Source organism: Podarcis muralis, chromosome Z (genome assembly GCF_964188315.1).
Source record: "Podarcis muralis chromosome Z, rPodMur119.hap1.1, whole genome shotgun sequence".
In the NCBI taxonomy this organism is placed as follows: Eukaryota; Metazoa; Chordata; class Lepidosauria; order Squamata; family Lacertidae; genus Podarcis; species Podarcis muralis.
The window spans coordinates 11,024,805-11,047,610 of NC_135673.1; the positions used below are offsets into that span (position 1 = coordinate 11,024,805).

Consider the following 22,806-nt stretch of genomic DNA (forward strand, 5'->3'; position numbering starts at 1 on the left):
ACCTTCCTTTTTCACCTATGGATGTCAAGGATAGAGGTTTGGTAGACCTGTCAATCTGGTCAGGATTAATCTGGACCTTGGTGGGATTGGATTTCTGCTGAAGGACCAAATGCACAGTTTGCAAATGCATTGTATCAGCTCAGGCTGCTATCTGGAACCTCAGAAACCGTTCTTAGTACTCATGCTTTAATTATCTTGAAACTAAACTAATGCAGTGCACTTTAACATGGGGGCTGCTCAGGTTTCGTGGGGTGTGACACTACTTTTGCACCAGCTGCACCAGCTCCCAGGGCATTTCTGGGCCCAATTCAAAGTGCCGGCAGTTTGGAACTAGTTTACCTTATGGAGCAGCTATACCCACATGACCATGCCTGTGATTCAGGATCCATATCTGAGGTCCTGTTTGTGTGCTCACCAGTGAAATTGGTACAGTTGCTGCAGTTGTGAAACTCTCTTATGCTAAAAAAAAAGGGGGGGGAGCCAAACAAATGTTAAGGCCTTCTTGAATAACAGAACTGATCATTTTAGTATTGCCTTTCCTTGAGAGAATTTTGATGATCTAATTTCACATTTTGTCTATATTCACACCAGAGCTTCATACTCTGCCAAAGGTTCTTTCTTTCGCTTCTTATTTCTCTCTGTGTGTTGCTTTGTGAAGGCTTGGCTCTGAAAAGCAACTAATAAATAACTGGAATAAACAAATTTTCATAGTGGCTGCAATCCTAAACACACTTGAAGTCCTAATGAACAGTGAGTCTTCCTTCTGAATAAACACGTATAGGATTGCATTACATGTTTAGTTTCAAGTCAGTCTATTCGCAAATAAACTCTTAAATTTGTTCCAGCTAACCTAACATTTTGGTTACTATTTCTTTTAGGATATGAAAATCACAGGTGTTTTAAAGTCTACCCAGAAATGAAACTTGGGGTGTTTTTCTTATTGAAAAGTTAATTTCAGAAGCTGGATTTACAGAAGCATTTGTTTCTGCAGTGTCTTGCCATATATTTTAAAAAGGTCAATCTATCAATGCGGTCCTTTTTCTATTCAGAAGGAAAAATGCTCAAACTATTTTGTAAATGTACCAACACATTTCTGAGTTATATACTTTTTTAAAAAGAGAGACAGAGATTTGGGGGGGGGGGGTGTCAGCCAGCACCACAAATTCTATATGTGAAAACCAGCTGTCCCATTACATAACCCAATTTGTAGGGAGTTCAAAATTTTTCCTGTAAAATGTTCCATCCAGAATCACTCCAGGCATCAGGTGTTGAAAATGAAATTATATTTTGGGGGTCGAGACGTCACCAAGGCAAGATGACATTTTGATCTGTTGCTGGCCTAGCTTGCTCCAAAACGAAGTCTTGCTCAAACTCCTAACAGCCACAAGCAGGCACTGAGCTGCAATATTAGATTGTCACACAAAGGTACTCTGGACAACTAGTTGTCACCTCCATCTCAGATCATCAGAGACTCACAAGCCCAGGCCACAGACATTTCCAAAATGGCCACCAGGGCTCAAGGTAGTGAAAAACAACTCAGAGAGACCAGAAGTTCCATTTGACATGGCAATTTAGTTGATCTAATTAAAAAAGAACTGAGTACAGTGGTACCTTGGGTTAAATACTTAATTCGTTCTGGAGGTCCATTCTTAACCTGAAACTGTTCTTAACCTGAAGCACCACTTTAGCTAATGGGGCCTTCCGCTGCTGCTGTGCCGCCACACGATTTCTGTTCTCATCCTGAAGCAAAGTTCTTAACCCGATGTACTACTTCCAGGTTAGCGGAGTCTGTAACCTGAAGCATCTGTAACCTGAAGCGTCTGTAACCCGAGGGACCACTGTACTGGGGTAAGCACTGAAACTGCTGAGAGAATATATTTTTAAAAACCTCCAGTTTCAGATGCTTCTGCAACAGCTAATGAAGCAATGGAACCCAGCACAAACAACAGAATCAAGATTTAGAATATTAAAAAACCTTCAATCTGACATCAAGATGTAGCTCAAGAATGCACAGGATTGGGATCGCTGCCAGAATCTATGCCTTCAAGGGGCTCTGAAATTTTTTGGAGATACCAACCTACATAAGGTTATTATGTCTGGAATAAAAGAAATGACGCCATTATACAAGCAGGTCATATTAGGAGGATACATAGAACACTCCATCACAAACCAAAAAATGGTGAGCCCCTGAGAGACATTATTGTTTGCTTTAGAGCCTTCATAATGTAACGACTTATTTCAAAAGTTCAGAACACTGGAAAAATCATAATAGAAAATTCAATGATAAACATCTACCAGAATCTCTGCACAAGAATGTTGCAATGCAGATGTGAACTTAAAATTTACATCACAGCATTTTGTGAACCAGGCATAATGTACCGATCGGGTTACTCATTCAAACTCCTAATAACTTATGAAGCAGTTGCTAAAGCCTCCACACAACTCAAAGCTAGAAAATTATTATATCAACTGGGACAGCAACCAAATGAAGACAAATAACTGAGAGAAGTAGGCACTGGAGAGGAAGGCACAGAACTCAAATGAGATTGGCAGCAAAGACAAAAAAAGGCCTTCAGAAAAAACAATAGCAGCAAAAACAACATACAGGTGGCTTCTTCTCTGCCTGAGGTCCCACTGAAACTACCAGCTAAGGTGGACCAAGAGCTATGGGCTCTATAACCAAAACAGGCAAGAATTAGGCTATTGGTCTCTTATTTTTGTTTGCAATATAATCATGCAAAATGTTTTCTGCTTCTGGGGGAAGAGGGGAGTAGTGCTAATGTTCATGTCCCCCAATTTCATTTCATTTCATTAGCATTTGGCTTATGAAGGAAGAGATGGACTATTTCACTCTCAAGCATAGGTGTAGGGATGATTCTGTTGGGAAGGTTGGGAAAATTAGTGAGGGGTGAGTTTGGAATTCAGAGCATCTTTATTTTTTGCTGATGGAATATGATAACAACACTGAAATTACTATGCTGCCTAACAGATCCATTGCCTGGGATAAGCTGCATAACTTTAAATTAACTTTACATTGCCACACTTAATGTCAATAACATGGGAAGTAAATGGCCTGGGTATGCCAATTAAGCAAAGAAGATAATGGTCTACCCAACAATAACAATTTCAGGATGAAACCTTTACATTACTACACTCATTTAAACACGGTGAAGTGGTGATAGGTGGTAAACCATTAAGTACAAGTAAACCTTGTACTTAATGATCATTTTGATAAAAGGAGAACATCTCACCTTTTCAGATGAAATAATTTATGGACAATACAGTAGAGAACATTATTAATCCCCTTCTAAAATCAGATTTGACCATATGGAAAGAATGGAGACTGAAACTTTTGCATGTTGATTCTCCTTTAATCTCAATAACTCAACAGCCTTCCTTTTGTACAGCAGCCAAATCAGGCTCATTTGCTTGGGAAAAAGTGGGTTTATATAATCTCAAAGACTTCTATGCTAACCAAAAGCCCCTTACAGTTCCAGAAATAAATTTTATATTGGGACATATACCATGTGGCTGGTTAGAGATACACCAGGACCTGGTTATATATTTTCTAAATCAGCCAAATGCAAGGACACAAGCATTATCCAGCTGAAATAGTTTTTGAGCAACTTCTCAACTCAACCAACCCACTGGGAAAGGGAAATCTCCTCACACAATAGTCTACCCTTCCTCTAATTTCATTAAGCCTAAAATGGGGGAAAGATTCTGGAGCAGAATTGGAGGAAAACCCCTGGGAGCAAATCTGCCCTAAACTACCATTTGGATCCATCTCAGTTAGAACTCAAGAAAATGCTTGATAGCACATCACATGTCCTTGTGCCCAGCTAGACTGCACAGAATTAATCACAACACGTCCAATTTCTGCTGTTGGGAATGCAATTTACCTGGCTCTCTAGTACACAAGTGGTGGTTTTGGGGGGAAAGTTTTTCAAACAAATGATGGAACAATCGCTACAACCAGACCAAAAATTAGTACTCCTATCTTATTTTACTCTTCAGATTAAGAACTAATCCAGTAAAGACCTCATCCTCCATTTATTAATTGCAGCTAGATTAGTGATTGCAAAATTAGTAAACTTTAAATGCAAATCTTTTTGAAGCCTGGATTCTGCAAGCAATATTATGCGTACGAACAAATTAAACATTTCACAAAAAGAAAATCAATCTGAGGGGTGGAAAGACTCACACCTATACAATCTAGTATCCTTTTACTGACTTTGTTAAGACAATTGAACATGATTTTCACCCTCCATCAACTCATGGAACCTTATGAAGAGACACTTTCATCTGAATGCCTTTCTTGGAATGTCCAAAACTACATCAGTCACCATTTTTTCTTTATTCTTTGTAAAATTATTAGGCTCTGTTTTCCTTGTATGGGTATGTTTTGTTACTTGCAATTAAAATCAGTAAAAAAAAGGAGCTTATCATAAGAACCTCCTTTATGAGTAAACATGATTCTGTGAACGTTCCACATCTTAGCTATCACAAATAAATACAATCATATACAACCTACCACTGGCCTACTCACCTAGGTTAAGTAATAGTTATCATATACTAGCAGTTGTAGTAAATTGCCCCTATCTGCCTACCAACACATCCTTGTACCACTAACACAACTATACTGGGTACATTTTTCATCTCATTAGATATTTGGGGGGTGGGGGTGGGAGAAGGAATCCTGACAGGGGAGTGGGCAATGGGTAGCATTTTATCATGCAAGTGCAATAAATCCTGCTATTTATGGTAGTTTCCACAGTCTACTACTAAATGCATAAAATAATTCAGTTGGTGGGTGGGTGTGACACATTTTACAAATTTTGGGAAGATAACAGCTGTGTGAACAATGATCAAATGATGACTTACAAGGCTTCCCTTGTTACTCAAGGATATGAAAATTATCTCATAAGTCACTCCAGTTACTCAAAAAAAGAATGATTAGTATAAATATTTATGTAGCCCCAAAATCAACACTGAGCTGCAAAAACCACTTCCCGAGTTCTTGCTTCTTACGAGTTAGGCTGCATCTGCCCAAATGAGGAAAACCAGAAGAAGATACTATAATGATATGGGGAGAAAACAGTAACAGACAGGAATTAGGGATGAACAAGATGAACAAAAACTGTTTACTATTTAAGCTGATCAGAGCAACCTGATACAAGTACTGTCAAGGTTGTAGTGTATCAATCCTCTTCAGAATAAATTGTGACGTGATCATATATGCTAATAGACTGCTAAAATTCAGGGGCTTTATTAAGCAGTTGATGGGCTGCAATACATAGTGTGCTGTAGACAGCCCAAGGGACTGCAACTTTGACAATCTGCCCTAGATCACTTTCTTATTTTAAAATATTCTTTATTTTTAAAGGAAAAATGACTTAATATCTGCAAACATACGGCACTTGTTAATGTTCATAGAACATCCAACACCTCTCTCTGTGCTCTGGAATGCCTTACATTCAGGACTGGATAAAAACTGACATCAGAAAAGGTCAAGCACCACGTTGAGGACTGATGATTTTTTAGTTATCCTTAAACTCCATGGCATAAACACAGTGAGGAAAAGCAGTAGGTGGCTCTCGACCAACGAATGACAACATTACTATTCCTTTTGCTAAAGCCAAATAATAGGCTGCCTTTGCAATTTGTTATAACAAGTCTTTGGGTGGAAAATATGTTGCTGGTTCTGAGTTGCAAGCTCTCAGAATCAAAGTTCATGCCCTTCTCCACTTAAGTATTTTGTATCTCAGGCTGCATACACACAATACATTTAAAGCACGTAACTTCCCGCAAAGAACATAAGAGCCTGCTGGATCAGGTCAATGGCCCACCAAGTCCAGCATCATGTTATCACAGCCGCCAACCAGATGTCTGTGGGAAACCTGCAAGCAGGACTGGAGCATGAGTGCACTCTCCCTTCCTGTTGTTTCTAGCAACTGGTATTCAGAAGCATTGCTGCCTCCAACTGTGGAGATAGAGCACAGCTAGTAGCCCCAGATAGCCCTCCCCTCCACGAATTTGTCTAATCATCATTTGAAGACATGCAAGTGCCATAGTTATGGGCTACATAACACTATGTGCTGTGTAAAGAAGTACTTCTTTAACGTGTCCTGAATCTTATAACATGCAGCTTCACTGGATGTCCACGAGTTCTAGTGTGATGAGAGAGTGGAAAAACTTTTATCTATTCATGCCATGCGTAATTTCTTCCAGGAGCTCCTGCTGCAGGAAGAATACAGAGGGGTTTTTGAGGAGTCCAAGATGCAGAATCAGTAAGAAAATGGCCACAAACTTCTTTAGAAATAAAATTTCCTAGGGCCATGAAATATTTTACATATCATTAATTTATGATACTTCTGAGCTCCACTCCCACTCCCATTACCAGCAGTCTGTGGATGGACATAAACATGTAAAAATGAACTATCAAATAAATACAAATACAAACCCAGCATAAAACCAAACAGCAGCAGTGTTAAAACAAATATCAACCAGTACCATAACTTTCTCACGGCTTCAGAATGCCAGAATTGCAGAAATTCTCAGAAGCCCTAAAGCCTGGTAGAATACAAAGCTTTTCACCTGATGCTGATATAAATACATTGTAGGTGCCTGTGAAGCCTCTCTGGGGAGAACATTTCCAAATCTAAATAGGCAGAAGCACTTAGGAAATAGCCTTCCCTCATATATAAATGTAGTAGCCCGTTAAAACCATTATTGGGACACAAATATATCTAGCCCATAGAATTATGTTATCATTCTATCAGTAAGATGCCACATCAAAACTAAGTTCAAAGAATAACACATGCCAGAATGTAACAAATTTTAATTTGACTACATAGAATTAAAAGAGACAGCTGGAAAAGCCACTGTTAGCAATATCAGCATCTGAGATCTAATTGGTCTTAGAACACATGCTGTATGCGTAAGTACAGATGGAAGCAATTATATATGTCAGAGCTCTGACTGCATTCACCAGACATCTCCTGATAAAATTAGTCACTTCTTATAGTCATCAGGGAACAAGACAGCTATGTATTACAACACTTGCAAGACTTCTAAGTTTTCCTAGCCTTCTGCCAAGCTTTAACTCAGCGTCTACACTGCTTCCTAGAAGGCCTATTCTAACTTCTAAAATAGAAAATTCAAGCAATTTTAAAGAATTTGTCTCAAACCACATTTCCACCTACTGCTGTCAGTCAACATCAACATACGAACCTGAATAAGACCTGCCAATGCCCTGTCTGTCTTTAAGCTGACCACAATCAATCTGACTAGGGCTGATCTGAACACTCTTGCAGCAGAACATTTTGCAGGTTTTGTAGGAAGTGAAGGGAGTGTGGGGAGTTTGGGTGATGGAGGTACTAGTTAGTTTACAATAATAAAAGGTGGCCAATGGCCTTTTTATTTATTTCTTTTTTCAACAGCAACAACCCAAAAACATCATTAAATGTAAAAGCTTCCCTGAGTGGCTAAGACATGCAGCTTCTGCTGCACACTTTCTAAATGGAGCCAGAAGAATGTTTCAGGAATTGACATTGCATGATCATGTTGTTTGGGTTCCAGTGGGCATTGTCGGGTGGGTGGGTGATAATTGTCTTCATTGGACCATAGATTTTTAAAAAAGAAATAAATGGAGAAAAACTGATATGGTTATACAATATTTCAAAAAGGACTTCCAATTAACCCTGTTCATTGACATTTGGTTTTTTTATCTTTTAATGGTGCTCCTTTCCTTGGTTTTATTTTCCTCATTCCGCCCGGACACTGAGTTCCAGTGCTGAGGGCCTTCTGGCGGTTCGCTCGCTGCAAAAAACCAAGTTACAGGGAACCAGGCAGAGGGCCTTCTCAGTAGTGGCACCCACCCTGTGGAACGCCCTCCCACCAGATGTCAAAGAGAAAAACAACTACCAGACTTTTAGAAGACATCGGAAGGCAGCCTTGTATAGGGAAGCTTTTAATGTTTGACACACTATTGTATTTTAATATTTTGTTAGAAGCCGCCCAGAGTGGCTGGGGAAACCCAGCCAGATGGGTGGGGTATAAATAATATATTATTATTATTATTATTATTATTATTATTATTATTATTATTATTCCTCAGCAGCAGCAGTAAACACAGTGGTACAAAACTGAGCAAATGACTGAGTGGCACAAGGAGTGTCCCTGAAATCTGCTATGGCTTCCACTTACATACTGCTGCTTGTTCATATTCGCCAATATGCCAGAGAAAAAATTATGCTGGGCCCCATCCTGCTTCCTCTGCCTGTCATGTTTTCTTCTATGGAAAGAGATAGTAGGGAGAGAGGCTGAGTTCTCATCCTGTTGGGAATTTGAAATGATTGGGCTTCTCTTGCAGCTCCTCTCTTTGCCCTTGGGGGAGGTGTATATGATTGATTGATTGATTGATTGATTGATTGATAGCATTTATAGTAGGAGTGGGGGAACTTTCAGCACAAGAGGCACATGAAAAATCTCAGAGGGGATCCAGCTTCTCAGAAATATTATTTGCATTTCCTGATGCAGGTTAAATTGTCACTTTGCACTTACAGCCTTTATATAGGTACTTCACTGTGCAGAGCTAGGTACAGTTTGGGTCTTACGTTAATAACAGTTCTTTTCCCTTGAAATACATATAAAGTTATCCAAATGGTCATTGTTGACTTCCAACATTTATTAAAAGTTAATATCAGGGCACATACCTCTGGCTGAATAGCTTTAAACACAGGCATATCCATCAATGTAATCTGACTCTGTAACAAAAGTTAGAGAAAGAACAATTACAAATCTACAAATACTTGATTCTGTGCTAGTCCAAGATCCTTTTGCCCAAGACAGAAAATTCTGACAACACTTAGGCCCCGGATCATATGTGCGTAGTCTTCAGAAAAGCTGATATTGTACAAAAATCTTAACACTGCTGTGATGAAATGCACTGTTAAAGTAATTTGTGATTCAATAGCTCACTTATGACACTTTTTAAGAGCTCCTTTCCCCACATTCTTGACCAAACAAGGCAACAAGGGTTGTGTGACATCCAGCTAAATTTTGCTCCTTACTCAATAGACCCATTGAAATTAATATACCTAAGTTGGTTGTGTCCATCACTTTCAATGGCTCTACTCTGTGTAAGACAAATATTGGAAACTATTCACAGATTCTGCAATGTAGACATTTAGCTTTCTATCCAATGTTAGTCATATTTAGAGTAGAACCAGTAAAACATAGTAGGATACATCCTTAAGTGCAGAGGCACAGAAGGGAAAGGATTTATATGTTGCTTCCTCAATTTAATTTCAGTTTTTCCGTCTGTAATTCCTATAGTTCCCTTTCTCTTCTTGTGCATTTTTCTAATAGTAAACCTCATTTAACTGAAATAAAGGCAAAGTAGCTGACTGCTTTGGCTACTGCCTTTTCAGTTTTGGCAGAATCAGAAGAGCGAAGCAGAATCCCTCCTGGTCACATTATCTCTGCTTAAATCCCAAGTGTCTGTCATTATCAGGCAGAGAAGCAGTTCTATTTTTCTAGAAAAAGAAGTGCCAGAAATCACCATGAACACCTCCCTAGTTCTTTTAGAATGGCAATGGTGCCCACCTGAGAGGTGTTGAAACTGAGTTCTGGTAAGTTCCAACAGGAAAAAAGGCTTGCAGAGAAGTCCTTTTTTTAAAAATAAACACCCCCCCCCCAAACAAACAAACACCTGAATATAAAAAATAAGGCAGGAAAGGTCCTCTTTACCTAAACTGCTCCAATGCCTGGGGGAAGGGAGAAAATGTAGTCAATGGTGGGTGGACGTGCTGCTGAAGCCTCTCCAGCAGCCCCAAATACCTGAGCACTATGTTTCCACTTCTGCATTCACATTTAGAAAAAAGGTTTCTATAAAAGTGAACATGGTGCCGTGGCTACAGCTTAGGAGAAGCTTCACTGAAAAAAGTGTTAGTTATACTGCAATTGGGTATAAGAATTAAAAACTTTATATGTAAATCAAGTAAACCCCCGAGATAGCTTGATGAACACTAATTTACTTCAGAAATTTGAATGAGAACCTATTCTTATGATCATGTCAATACTTTTAGCACAAATATGAAATCAGTCATTTTACTTACTGCAAACTCCTCTGGAGTTACTTTCAATACGTCAAACACAACTGCATCATAGCTTTTATGGGCATAATCTGAACTCCGTCCTTCCAGAGAGTCAGAACTGCTGCTGCCCTATGGAAAGGGATGGGAGGAATAGATTTACATGAAACCAGAAATTTGCCAGTCAGCTAATTAATGATTGCGTTCACAAAGAAAAAAGCAAAGCTGAGCCTTATGCCAGTTTACTTTTTACTAACTCGGGTTTCTATCCAATTCTCCCCTCTGCTTATTAAACAAAAGCTATTCAAGTTGGTGCTCATATTGGCTAATGCAAGAGAAGAGATGTGCAGCTATAAGATTAGAAAGAGCATTCAATATAAAGTTTGGTATATATATCAGTAGGGTTTCCCCCAGCAATGGATCTTGTAAAGCCTCTATTCTTAGACGTTTCAAAAGCTTTGAATTGGTGAACCAAAAAGTAACAACATTTGCCTGCTCTAATTAATCACTGTATTCCTTTCCAAGCTAAGAACAAAATACAGTGATACCTTGGTTCTCGAACTTAATCTATTCCAGGAGTCCATTTGACTCCTGAAACGGTTTGAAAACCAAGGTGTGGCTTCTGATTGGCTGCAGGAGCTTCCTGCACTCAAGCAGAAGCCGCATCGGACATTTGGCTTCCAAAAAATGTTTGCAAACTGGAACACTTACTTCTGGGTTTGCAGCGATTGGAAGCCAATTTGTTTGACAACTAAGCCGTTCGAGAACCAAGGTACCACTGAAACACTATTGAAGCTGCATTTCCTTGCTTTGTGAAACTAGGAAAGTGGCAGAGATATCCCAGTAGTACTTCCTACCAATTTCTCTTTAAGGCTAGAAAAAAGTGAATACAGTCATGAAGAGGCTAGGCTACTTTTAGAACTCTCTAGGAAATTAATAATAATAATAATAATAATAATAATAATAATAATAATAATAATAATAATAATAAAATATGGGTATTTGTACCCTGCACATCTGACAGTTTTGCCCCAGCCACTCTGGCAGCTTCTAACAAAATAAAAACACAGCTAATTGTCAAACATTAAAACTTCCCAATACATCTACTTTCAGATGTCTTCGGAATGTTGTGCAGTTGTATATCTGTTTGACATCTGATGGGAGGGTGTTCTATAAGGTGGGTGCCACTACCAAGAAGGCCCTCTGCTTGGTTTCCTGTAACTTTACTTCTCACAGTGAGGGAACTACCAGAAGACCCTTGGAGGTGGACCTCAGTGTCCAGACTGAATGATGGGGGTGGACACACTCCTTCAGGTATACAGGGTTGAAGCCATTTAGGGATCTTTAAACATCAGCACCAACACTTTGAATTGTGCTCGGAATGTACTGGAAACCAATGCTGATCCTTTAGGATCAGTATTATATGGCCCCAGCAGCTGCTCCCAGTCACCAGTCTAGCAGCCACATTCTGTATTAGTTGTAGTCTCAAATTCACCTTCAGTGGTAGCCCCATGTACAGTGCATTTCAGTAGTCAAAGCAGAGCATATACCACTCTGGTGAGACAGTGTGCAGGCAGGTAAAGTCTCAGTTGGTAAACAGCTGCCCTGGACACAGAATTAAACTGCACCTCTCTGGACAGCTGTGAGTCCAAAATGACCCCCAGGCTACGGACCTGGTCCTTGAGGGGCACAGTTACCACCCCATTCAGGACCAGGGAGTCCCCCACACCTAGTCACTTACTGTCCCCCCAGAAACTTAAAGTAGCGGTTCCCAGACAGTGCTCCACAAAGCACTTGGTGCTCTGCGAAGAAATTTGAAGTAAAATAAATGTAAAAACAGCCAAAAATGCACATATGTGCCTTTGGCATAAGGACAACAAAAGTGTTCCATGGCAAATTTATCTTCTGAAAAGTGCTGTGCAACTCAAAAAGTTTGGGAACCGCTGACTTAAAGAGTTAAAGGGTTGGGCTAAGCAGCCTGCCATTAACCATGAGGAGAATAACACAAGAGTTCTTCTGGATCAGACCAAAGGCCCATCTAGTCCAGCATCCTATTCTTACAATAGCCAATCAGATGCGTAAGGGGAGGCCACAAACAGGACTTGGGTGCAATAGCACTCTTCACTGAAAATGAATTTCTGACTTCAAAAGTGGAGGTAGAACATGACTGATAGTCACTGATAGCCATATCCTCAATGACTTTGTCTAATCGTCTTTAAAGCCATCCAAGTACGGGACCACCATTATATCTTGGGGGAGTGAATGACATAATTTCACTTTGTAAAGAAGAACATTCTTTTATCTGTCCTAGATCTTCAATAAACCAGCTTCATTGGATGGCCCCAGGTTCTAGTTATTATGACAAAGGGAGAGAAAATGTCTTCGTCTTCACTTTCTTCACACCATGCAAAATCTTCTATCCCCCATCATGTTCCCCCTGACTTTTGTTTTTTCAAAACTAGAAATCCCCAAATGCTGTGGCAGTACATGGGCAGGCAGTGATGGCAGCAAGAAGAGGAAGTGACTAATTGGGCATACACCTATATCTGCAAATATTTGTGATATAATCTAAGTATGGACAGAACTAGATATTGGAGTATATGACCAAAGTCTTTTGGTTACTGGACACATTTTAGAAAATCCTAAGCAAATATACTAAGCTGTAAGTCCCATTGAACTCAGAACCTACTTCTGAATAAACATGCTTATGAAGACATAGTAAGTTGTGAAAACTAAATAAAATGGAAGGAGACTACTGTTTTTAATAAATACGGGAATTCACACAGATCATTCTCTGTTACATTAAACAGAAAACACTCTATTTAGTCTGAGGTTTCCCTTCAGATTCCCAGAATTATAACTGTTCACCAGTATGCTATTCAAAACCATGCAGGAAGACTGTGGCAAAATCAGAATTATATCTTAGATCTGTCAAATATGAACTTAGACCCTTAATCACAAAGGAACCTTTTCAAATTTCAAGAGTTTCTAATGGACATTACAGATTTACTGTAACATTACTGTAATGTAATGTTTATAGAAGATGCATTCTCACCTTCCACTCAAAAAGTATAAAACCCAGCTAGGAGTTAGGTTCTTACAATTTTGGGACATGGTATAAATCCTAACCACAAGATGCCAGTCTTCATTTCTCATCCATTTCCAATGTTTTCAACTCAGTGACTATTCTTCAGCATGATAATACTAAATTATTAAAATGAACTGCATAGTTCTGTTGTCTATTTTTTCATGTAAGTTGCTGGTTTAAATCTACTGTAAATTCCAGTAACTCTGTACAGCTTTTCCACAGAAAGCTGAAGTAAACAGAACTCAACAAAATGCATTTTTTCATAATCTTGTATTATTATTTCCAGCCTTCAAAGGCTTGGAGATCTCATGAAAAACATGCAAAAAGACATACTCTATGGAGTCGAGTGCACAATAGAGTTAAATTTACCTCTGCAATATCCCCAAAACTGGGTCTTTCTGATTCACAGCACTTTAGAATCTCAGGGGGAAGGAGGTCATAGCTGCTAATACGTGACTGTTTCAGTTCTACAGACATTTCACATACTCATTTACCACTTTCCCCTTCCTTCTGTGTATGGAATCCCTTCCAAGTATGGGATCACATGGAAAAACATTAACATGGATACAGAAGGCATTTCCACACTATATGCATGCAGACTGCCTTTTCCCATTCAATAAACAAAGCAGATTCACATTCAAAATGGAGAACAGGTGTGGACCTGCTGTGTCCATTAAAATGAACCAGGTGGAAAAGTGCCACATATCACACATGTATCAGAGCTCCTAGACATCAGAGCTTATTAGACATTGTTGGATCAGGAAACAGAGTACAAGTTGGGTCCTAAGACTCACCAATCATCTGCACTGTGTACCCTGAAGCCTTGCCCTTGGAGAACAGCATCACTAGGCTACAGAAGTAGCTGATTCCAGGGGCAAGAGTATTTGGGGAACTGTTGTAACAGCAGGTGACATCCAAATTGGATCTTCCCTTTTGGGAACCAACAAGGCGTGGGCCCACTTTCTGATTAAGCCTCCAGTAAGAGGATAAACTGGGTGCTTTCATGAGTGATGAGGGGCTGGTAGGAATGAGTGAATAGGGTTGCTGTTGTTGTTTTCGTTTATTTGTTTTTGTTATCATGTTATGTATTTTGTGTTTTTATGTTGTAAACCACACTGTGATCTTTGGATGAAGGACAGTACATAAATTTAATAAATAATAATTTTGCTAATATAAGCATTTTAATGCATACGTTACCCAAGTATACACATTTTTGTACAAATTACTTGACTGAAGAACGGCACTGCAAATTTCAGAGAAGTGTGGACTTTGAAGGGTGGCTGTGTTTCAGTTTATATATTGTTCAGAAAGGCAAATTAGGTAGGTTTGTCTTTAAAAGAGAACTGAATCAAATGTCTTCCCCATCCCTGAGTTGAGATCTTAGTTTGTTCCCCATTTGGCCTCTCCTTAACCTACAGGTCCAATCACCCCTGCCCATTAGCCACGTTGGCTGCAGCTGTTCAATTTCCATTATCTGTAAAATACATACAAGTATGATACTAGGCAAGACAAATTAATGGCAGAAAGTCTTAGAGAGATGCCAAAATAAACAACAATTAAATTAAAACATACAAATGGTAACAGAATACCAAATGTGTACCTCTGGTGTGGCGGAGGTCACTGTCACGTTGGCCATGAGGCCATTCCTTTTATACATACTCTTCTTTAGGATGCAGGAAATTTCAGCTCAGCCACCACTGGTGACACAAGAGGATGGAGAACTGCTGCAAGAAAAATACATTTTATGAGAAACTGATTTAAAAGAGGCCACCAGTGAGGAGCGGAAGATCATTATTGAGGGGACACAAAGATTATTTGCAAAGTGTACCATATATCAAGTGAGAGGACACCTGCTTCTTTATGTTCCAATTCAACCCTTAATACTGGCTGAGGAAGCTCTTCAGCCTTCATGTTTGTATTAAAGGACATTGAAGGAGGCTTGGTCAACTAGTAAACACTCCTCTTGGTAGATGCTGAATGCCCAAACATTTCCTGGGAGCAGTATATTACCTTTTTCTTTGGGAAGTTTGGGTTAAAACTGGTATTGTGGTATTTTCATTAACTCTGGGTAATATCCAATGTTACTCAGAATAGATCCATTGAAATTAATGGACTTAGGTCCACTGATTTAAATGAGGTATCATCCTCTGTATTTTCGATATTGGTTGATATTAGAACATACTCTGCCTTTGGGGAAGGAAAGGGGAATAAAAAAAAAATCACAATTGCATACATAAGAAATGTACACTTAGTTCTCAATGAACTCAAAGTTGTGTGAACTCACAAGCAACACTTACCATCATACGATATTCTGGAAAGGCAAAACAAATACAAGGATGATGTGAGTACATCTTGCTCCTGAAGAAAACCAAATTGATTAACAGTCCCACTTACAGAACAAAATGTATTCCCTATATGTGGCCAAGCAAGAAAAGCTAAGAGCAGATACAGAGATGTATTAGGGTGCAATAACCAGTGTGTTTTTTCAGGGGGGGATGCAGGGGTGCACATATCCCTAAACATTTTGTGAATCTAAGTTTCGCTTCATTGAGGGGCAGTATTTCAGTATGAGTAGGAAAATGAGAGTAGCTTTAAATTTCTTTTAGAAAAAAAGCACTGGCAAGAACTTTTCAGAAGTGGGCAAGGACATGATAGCCTTTGTTATATTATCATTATTATTACATATCCCTATATATGAAATGGCTGCTGAAAATGAGCCAGTGAGGTAGAGGAACTTAAAAATATGGTTTTCATATCAGAAACACTAAATATTCCCTTTCCTCTCTTCTGTCCACCTCCTGACTGCATTTTTGGTGAGTGTAGGCTCAAATAATGTTCTCATGAAAGCAAAAGAAAATTCCATATGTGACCTTGTATCAAATCCAGCTTGAGTTCTGGCTTTCAGTGATACAAGTAAACCAATTAAATGATACAAGGAAGCATCATGGAAAACTTAATGAGAGCACCAGTTCTAAAAGAACCAATATAACTTCCCCCAATACTAAGCAGTTTGTTTCAAAGAAAGAGTTCAACTTGAGGAGCTTCATACAAAATAAACAGGAGATTTGCTCCAAAAATGTGTATGCCTGTTCTAAAATGCATACAATACAAATGCCTAAAATGTGCCATTTTAAATGGGACTTACCAGACACTATGTAATTAGCAGATCTTTTTTTGAGCCAAACTGCTGAAATAACCCCTTTCAGGCAGAGTAGGTTTCTCTGGCACAAAAAAAGTAGCAAAGGTATGATAGAAAGATGCATGGTAAGGAGAAAGTAGCAACAGGGTGCTTTTTCTTCCTCTTTTTTAATACGATAAAGCTAAAGAGTCAGTCTTCATATAGGGGAGGCATACACAAACTCCGGCCCTCCAGATGTTTGGGACTAAATTCCCATCATCCCTAGCTAACAGGACCAGTGGTCAGGGATTATGGGAATTGTAGTCCCAAACATCTGGAGGGCCGGAGTTTGCCTATGCCTGATATAGGGCATAGCTGTGGAATTTGCTTTGATGTAGTGATGGTTACAACCTGAAGGACTTTAAAAGAGATTTAGACAAATTCATGGAAGATAAAGCTAGCAATGGCTACTAACTACAATGGCTTTGACCCACACCTCCACTGTCTGGGGCAGTATGCCTCTGATACCTATTGCTGGGAATCACAACTGGGGAGAAGTGGTGTTGCACTCAGGTCCTACTTACGGGCTTTCCATAGTTGAGGATATTGAAATGATAACTCATTTATTAAATGCAACATATTCAACCATGAATTCCAGTTGGAAAAATCAGGCACACTTATATTAGACTGGATCTTAAGTATGTAGGATCTGACCTGTAGAGTTTATATAGGGTAAGGGAAAGAAGACAACTGAGTAACTCCCAGGTTTTCAACCAGTGTGCCGTGGCACCCTGGGCTGACTTGGGCTGGATCTATACCGATTAAAAAAAATTATAGAAAAAAAAATGGATCACTGCTCTACAGCATCATCTGGTGTCACATGCTTATAATGCAGTTATAATGATATAATTGACGAGTGTAACTAAGTCCTTTAATGATTATCAGAATGTAAAGGGAGCAGGGGACTCAAGGGAACCACAGATTCAAAAAGGCTGAAAATGCCTGCAGTAACTTGTTTGTTGAAACTTTGAATTTATGCCTCAGTAGCTCAATTGGTTAGAGCATGGAGTTGATAACGCAAAGGTTGCAGATTTGATCGCTATATGGGACAGTTGCACATTCCTGCATTGCAGGGGGTTGGACTAGATGATCCTCAGGGTTCCTTCCAACTCTAGAATTTTTTGGTTCTATGATTTGTTTTATATTGGAGAAAGAATCCATGAAAATGTACATATTGTACTAAGAGACACTCTTAGATAGATAGCATTGTTTTGATATGGTGACATTATTTATTCTCAATTAGATAAATGGAAAAAATACTGTAGGTTATACTGTAAAGGTAAAGGATCCCTGACAGTTAAGTCCAGTTGCGAATGACTCTGGGGTTGCAGCATTCATCCCCTCTATAGGCTGAGGGAGCCGGCATTTGTCCGCAGACAGCTTCTGGGTCATGTGGCCAGCATGACTAAGCCGCTTCTGGCGAACCAGAGCAGTGCATGGAAATGCTGTTTACCTTCCCACCGGAGTGGTACCTATTTATCTACAGTGGTACCTTGGGTTAAGTACTTAATTTGTTCTGGAGGTCCATTCTTAACCTGAAACTGTTCTTAACCTGAAGCACCACTTTAGCTAATGGGGCCTCCTCCTGCTGCTGCACCACTGGAGCACGATTTCTGTTCTCATCCCGAAGCAAAGTACTTAACCCGAGGTAATATTTCTGGGTTAGCGGATTCTGTAACCTGAAGCATATGTAACCTGAAGCATATGTAACCCGAGGTACCACTGTACTTGCACTTGATGTGCTTTCAAACTGCTAGGTTGACAGGAGCTGGGACCGAGCAACGGGAGCTCACCCTGTTGTGGGGATTCGAACCACCAACCTTCTGACCGGCAAGCCCAAGGCTCAGTGGTTTAGACCACAGCGCTACCCAGGTTATACTGTATTTACTTGAATATAATGTGCCATCAAATTTAATGTGCACCCCAATTTTCAAGACCTTGAAATCAAAAAAGTATTTGATGGCAAATGTAAATGTGCCATCAAATCTAATGCGCACCGTAATTCTCATGATGTAATTTGGCCAAAAAAGGTGTGAAATACAATCAAGTAAATATGGTACAGTATATTGTTGTTGAGATATAATTAGTTGTTGACCAATAAGAATATAAGGTCTCATGTTTATGAAAATGTATTTTAATATATGGTTGAATATATTTCCAATGTAGTGCCTAATGACAAACATATTTTTCAACAGAAGGCTACTCATTTTTCTACACATTTATATGTTATTGAAAATTTCATAGCTCTTTATACAAAAGCAGCATCAGAAACCCTAAAGCTTTCAAAAATAATTTTCAAATCAAAACAATTATAGTTTACATTTAAATTTGATGGCCCTGACAAACAAATGGTTCTTCATACATTTGTCACATTTTAAAAAAACTAGACTTGCCATGTACTACAAAAACAGAATCCTAAAATCTTATCTTGTTCAGCAGTGCCATCTAGTGAATAAAAAATAGAAATGCTAGAACTCAGAATTTGGAAAACCAGTGGTAGCATAATCCACACTGCAATGAATGAGTTCCGAGACCAATAGTAACAGCATCAATTCATGGTTCAACAAAAATATAGGAGTGCCTAGCACTGGTCTCCAATTTCAATGCCTGCACAATCAATTTTAGTAATTCTCTGTTGGCTTCAAGTTTGTGATTGGGGGAAACATCAGGAAACCTTTTCCCTATGACAGCAGTCCATTGATCTATAAGAAGGATATCTGGGGAAGAAAGTCAACATTTGTACTGCTTTCCTTTTCTTGTATAAAATTGGTGGTGCACGGGATGAGGGCCAAGCAACTGAGTCTCAGTTCTAGTAAGACTGAAGTACTATAGGTGAGCTGTTCCCAAGCCCAGATAACTGGCCAATTGCTTGCTTTGTACAAGGTCATACTCCCCTTTCATAGTCTAAGTGGGCTGCTGGATCCATTCTGTCACTAGAGCCCCATGAGACCTTTTCTCTCATGAGGAGATATGTTATAGACTATATAGGAACTGGGCTTTTAGTGTGACAGCACCTACCCTTTGGAACTCCCTCCCATTACTATTAGACAGGTTCTGTCTCTATTGCCTTTTCAGTGCCAACTGAACACCACCCTTTCCCAACAAGCCTTTTTAGAAGAAATTTTTACTCTATTGCCTTTTCAGTGCCAACTGAACACCACCCTTTCCCAACAAGCCTTTTTAGAAGAAATTTTTACCCCAGTCTTTATTTGTAGTGGACTTGAAATGGTTTTAAAATGCTTTTATTGTTACATCAGTTCAGGATGTTTCGTGGGAAGCAATTCATATAAGGTAGCAAATTGGCTTCCAATAGATTCTGAAAGTCCCTCATTTGATACTTCCAATGTACCAAGCATGAAAAGCCTTTTGTTAGAAACTAACAGAACATAAAAAACATGCATTTCCCTATGTTTGCTATGTTCAAATCTCATACATTATTCAGATTCTCATCCTGCAAACATATTTCAAGCCTCAATAGCTTTAGTTCAATATGACATTCTAAAAATGCCTCTGTACTATGCTGCCACTCTTCTACAAATCAGTTTCCTCTTCAGTGATAAAATGAAAGCAGATTAACTTACCCATTATGTATTTTCCTTTCCAGTTTTAAGTACCAATAGTCAAACACAAATGAAGTCTTGCAGCACATCTTTCAGAATGGACATTTCTGGAAAGGGAAAATAATAATAAAAATATTATATCTAATGGCAATAATACTATTTTATATATATGCTTTATTTTATGAAAACAACTTTGGGCAAAAATGTATCTGTGGAAAATGGATATATAAATAGACTAGGCTTAGACCATAGGGTTTTCTTGAACAAGACAAAACCTTCCTATTTGTCCCTCAACAGTCAACCAACTTATGACTTTTATGTATCCCGTTCGGCAAGTATGGAATATAATTAAATCAAACTGTTCAGAGTAAAACCTTTTTATCTGATGCTGCCTTCAATATGTGAGTTCCTCCGGGCTCAATTTTATCCCCTGTGCTATTTAATATCTACATGAAACTGCTGAGTGGGTCATCCCAAGTTATGGAGTACATTGTCAGTAATATGCTGATGACACACAGCTCTACTTCTCCTTTACATCTGCAGATGAGGCATTGGATGTGCTAGACCATTGTCTTGCCTTGGTAATGAACTGGATGAAAGCCAAGAAACTGAACCTTAATCCAAATAAGACTGAGGCACTGTAAGTGAGTGGCTCCCTAGACCAGATGGGTGGGAGATTGTTTGCTCTTGATGCTGTTACACTTCCTCTGAAGGATGGGGTATGTAGCTTGGGAGTACTCCTGGATCCTTTGCTGTTGCTTGAGGCTCAGGTGGTCTTGATGGTACAGACTGCCTTCCATCCGCTTCGGCTGGTGACCCAGCTGCGCCCCTATCTGGATAGGGATAGCCAAACTTCTGTTGTCTATGCTCTGGTAACTTCTAGGTTGGATTACTGCAACGCGTTATATGTGGGGCTGCTTTTGAAGATGATTTTGTGCAGAAACCATCAAAGAGGCATGATGGTTTGAGCATATGACACCAATCCTGGTCTGACTGCACTGACTGCCAATTAACTTCCAGGCCCAGTTCAAAGTGCTGGCTTTGATTCTTAAAGCCTCAATATGTCAACAACCACCTCTCCCCATATGAACCAACCTGGACTCTGCAATCATTATTGGAGGCCCTTCTTCGTGTGCCTCCTCCACGGGAGATCCGGAGGGTGGCAACACCAGAATAAGCCTTTTTATGCAGTGGCTCCCCATATGCAGAATGCTCTCCCCAGGTAGGTTGGTCTGGTCCCTTCATTATACATCTTTTAATACTTTTTTAGTTATGATTGTCATTTATAACAAATATTTCAAATATTTCCTCTCCAGCCAGGCCTTTGGGTGATTAATATTCTACTGCCTCTTAAATGTGTTTCTGGGGTGGTGGTGGTGGTGATTGTTTTGTTTTTGTTCTAACAAAACATCCTTCTTTGGATGAAGGGTGGTATATAAATTTAATAAATAATAAAATAATAAAAATAAATGACTGGGTATATAACATATAGAGCAGTGGCTCCCAATTAGCCAAGTACTGGGGACCCCCTATTTTTCAAAAGCCAAGCCATGGATCCTCTACTTTTGAAAATATTTATATCTCTGTGTGAATGCTGCCACCATACCCTCCCACATCTCCTAGTGCAAAACTGGGATGTGTGTCTTCCAGGTCACGCTCATGAGAGCATAATGCCCAAAGATGGGATGTCCCAGGCAGTTGACAGGTATGTGTCATGGACCCCCTAGGTGGGTTATGTGGATCCCGACCACCAATTTGGAAACACTGGTATAGAGAGGTGCCTTCTCATTACCAAATGCACCATATGGTTACTTATTAACCAGAGTGAATTCCCCTCCCCCCAAGACAACCCACTTCCTGAAAAAAAATAATTTACATGGAATGAAGAAAATTTAATTTTCAAGGAACATTTTAAAATCATGTGAATAGATCAAGGCTGCTGTACAAACTTGTAGTTTGTTTTTACAATGTGAACTAGATAATCAAATTTCATCATCCAGGACATAATACAATTTGCTGCCTTTTCAACTTGCAACTAAAAGGAGGAAGTCACAGACGAAGGCTTTCTGAACTAACCCACTGGAGCACAAATAGATATGTTATGCCTAATCTTACAATATACTCAACATACAGCTTTTAAACCACTCTTCCAACAATATTGCAAACTGTAAACATTTGATGCTTCAGATGCTACAAATCATCTGCAGCAGATGAGATTTTGATCACCTGCAACTGCTTTCCTGCACATACAGTACTTTTATTATCTATTTTAAAACTGTATTTTCAGACTGGAAGAACCTCAGTCACCCATTGTCCAAGCTCCCTAAATATATGATTTTGGTACCTAGGAATTTGAAAACTGTACTTGAAGTGCTAAAGTTTCCCCCTTATACTCAGAAGCTTTTATGCACACCGTATGTTTTACACATATGTACACAAAACATAACTGGCCTGCATTTCTCTCTTAACTAAAAGGAAATGAAACTGTAAAACTGAACCACTGAAAAGTTTTTGCACAGTCCTTACCCCCATTTCTTAACCTTGCCTTCCTTTATCTGATTAACCGCAATCCACATTTATTTCTACAAAACTTTCAAGCCACAACCATTTGAACTGCGTTTTTAAATGCATGAAAAATTAATACTGTATCAACTGGGGGGGGGGGGCTCTCCAAAGTCAGTGTTACTACTAGGATGAGACTACCAGATTCAATCAGGAGTCCTCATAGCCCAGATGGCTTTCAAATGCCCGTGGAAACAAAAGGCTGTGTTGACAGATGAAACTCCAGGTGTCCACTATTATGGGTGGGGTGGGGTACGCAAGGGAATTTTGCCTACTCCCTCACCCCTGCGGCAATCTCATTGATCCCTTAACTCCAATGGT

At 39.3% G+C, this 22,806-nt stretch overlaps 1 protein-coding gene across 11 annotated transcripts in view; it reads right to left on the reverse strand.

The window, feature by feature from the left end:
- Positions 1–22,806, reverse strand: part of RALGPS1 (Ral GEF with PH domain and SH3 binding motif 1) — a 214,439-nt gene that overhangs the window by 158,276 nt on the left and 33,357 nt on the right. For 9 of the 11 annotated variants that reach the window (XR_013391386.1, XR_013391385.1, XR_013391384.1 and 6 more), the window contains exons 2-5: positions 19,945–20,030; positions 14,786–14,909; positions 10,122–10,229; positions 8,718–8,768 (exon numbers count right to left, since the gene is read on the reverse strand). Coding sequence is in view for 4 of the 11 variants with exons in the window: in XM_028715422.2 (XP_028571255.1) it covers positions 8,718–8,768; positions 10,122–10,229; positions 14,786–14,842 (216 nt within the window). In the remaining 7 variants the exon portion in view is untranslated. The remainder of the gene's footprint in view (positions 1–8,717; positions 8,769–10,121; positions 10,230–14,785; positions 14,910–19,944; positions 20,031–22,806) is intronic. The other 2 variants (XR_013391382.1, XR_013391383.1) reach the window with 1 other exon arrangement.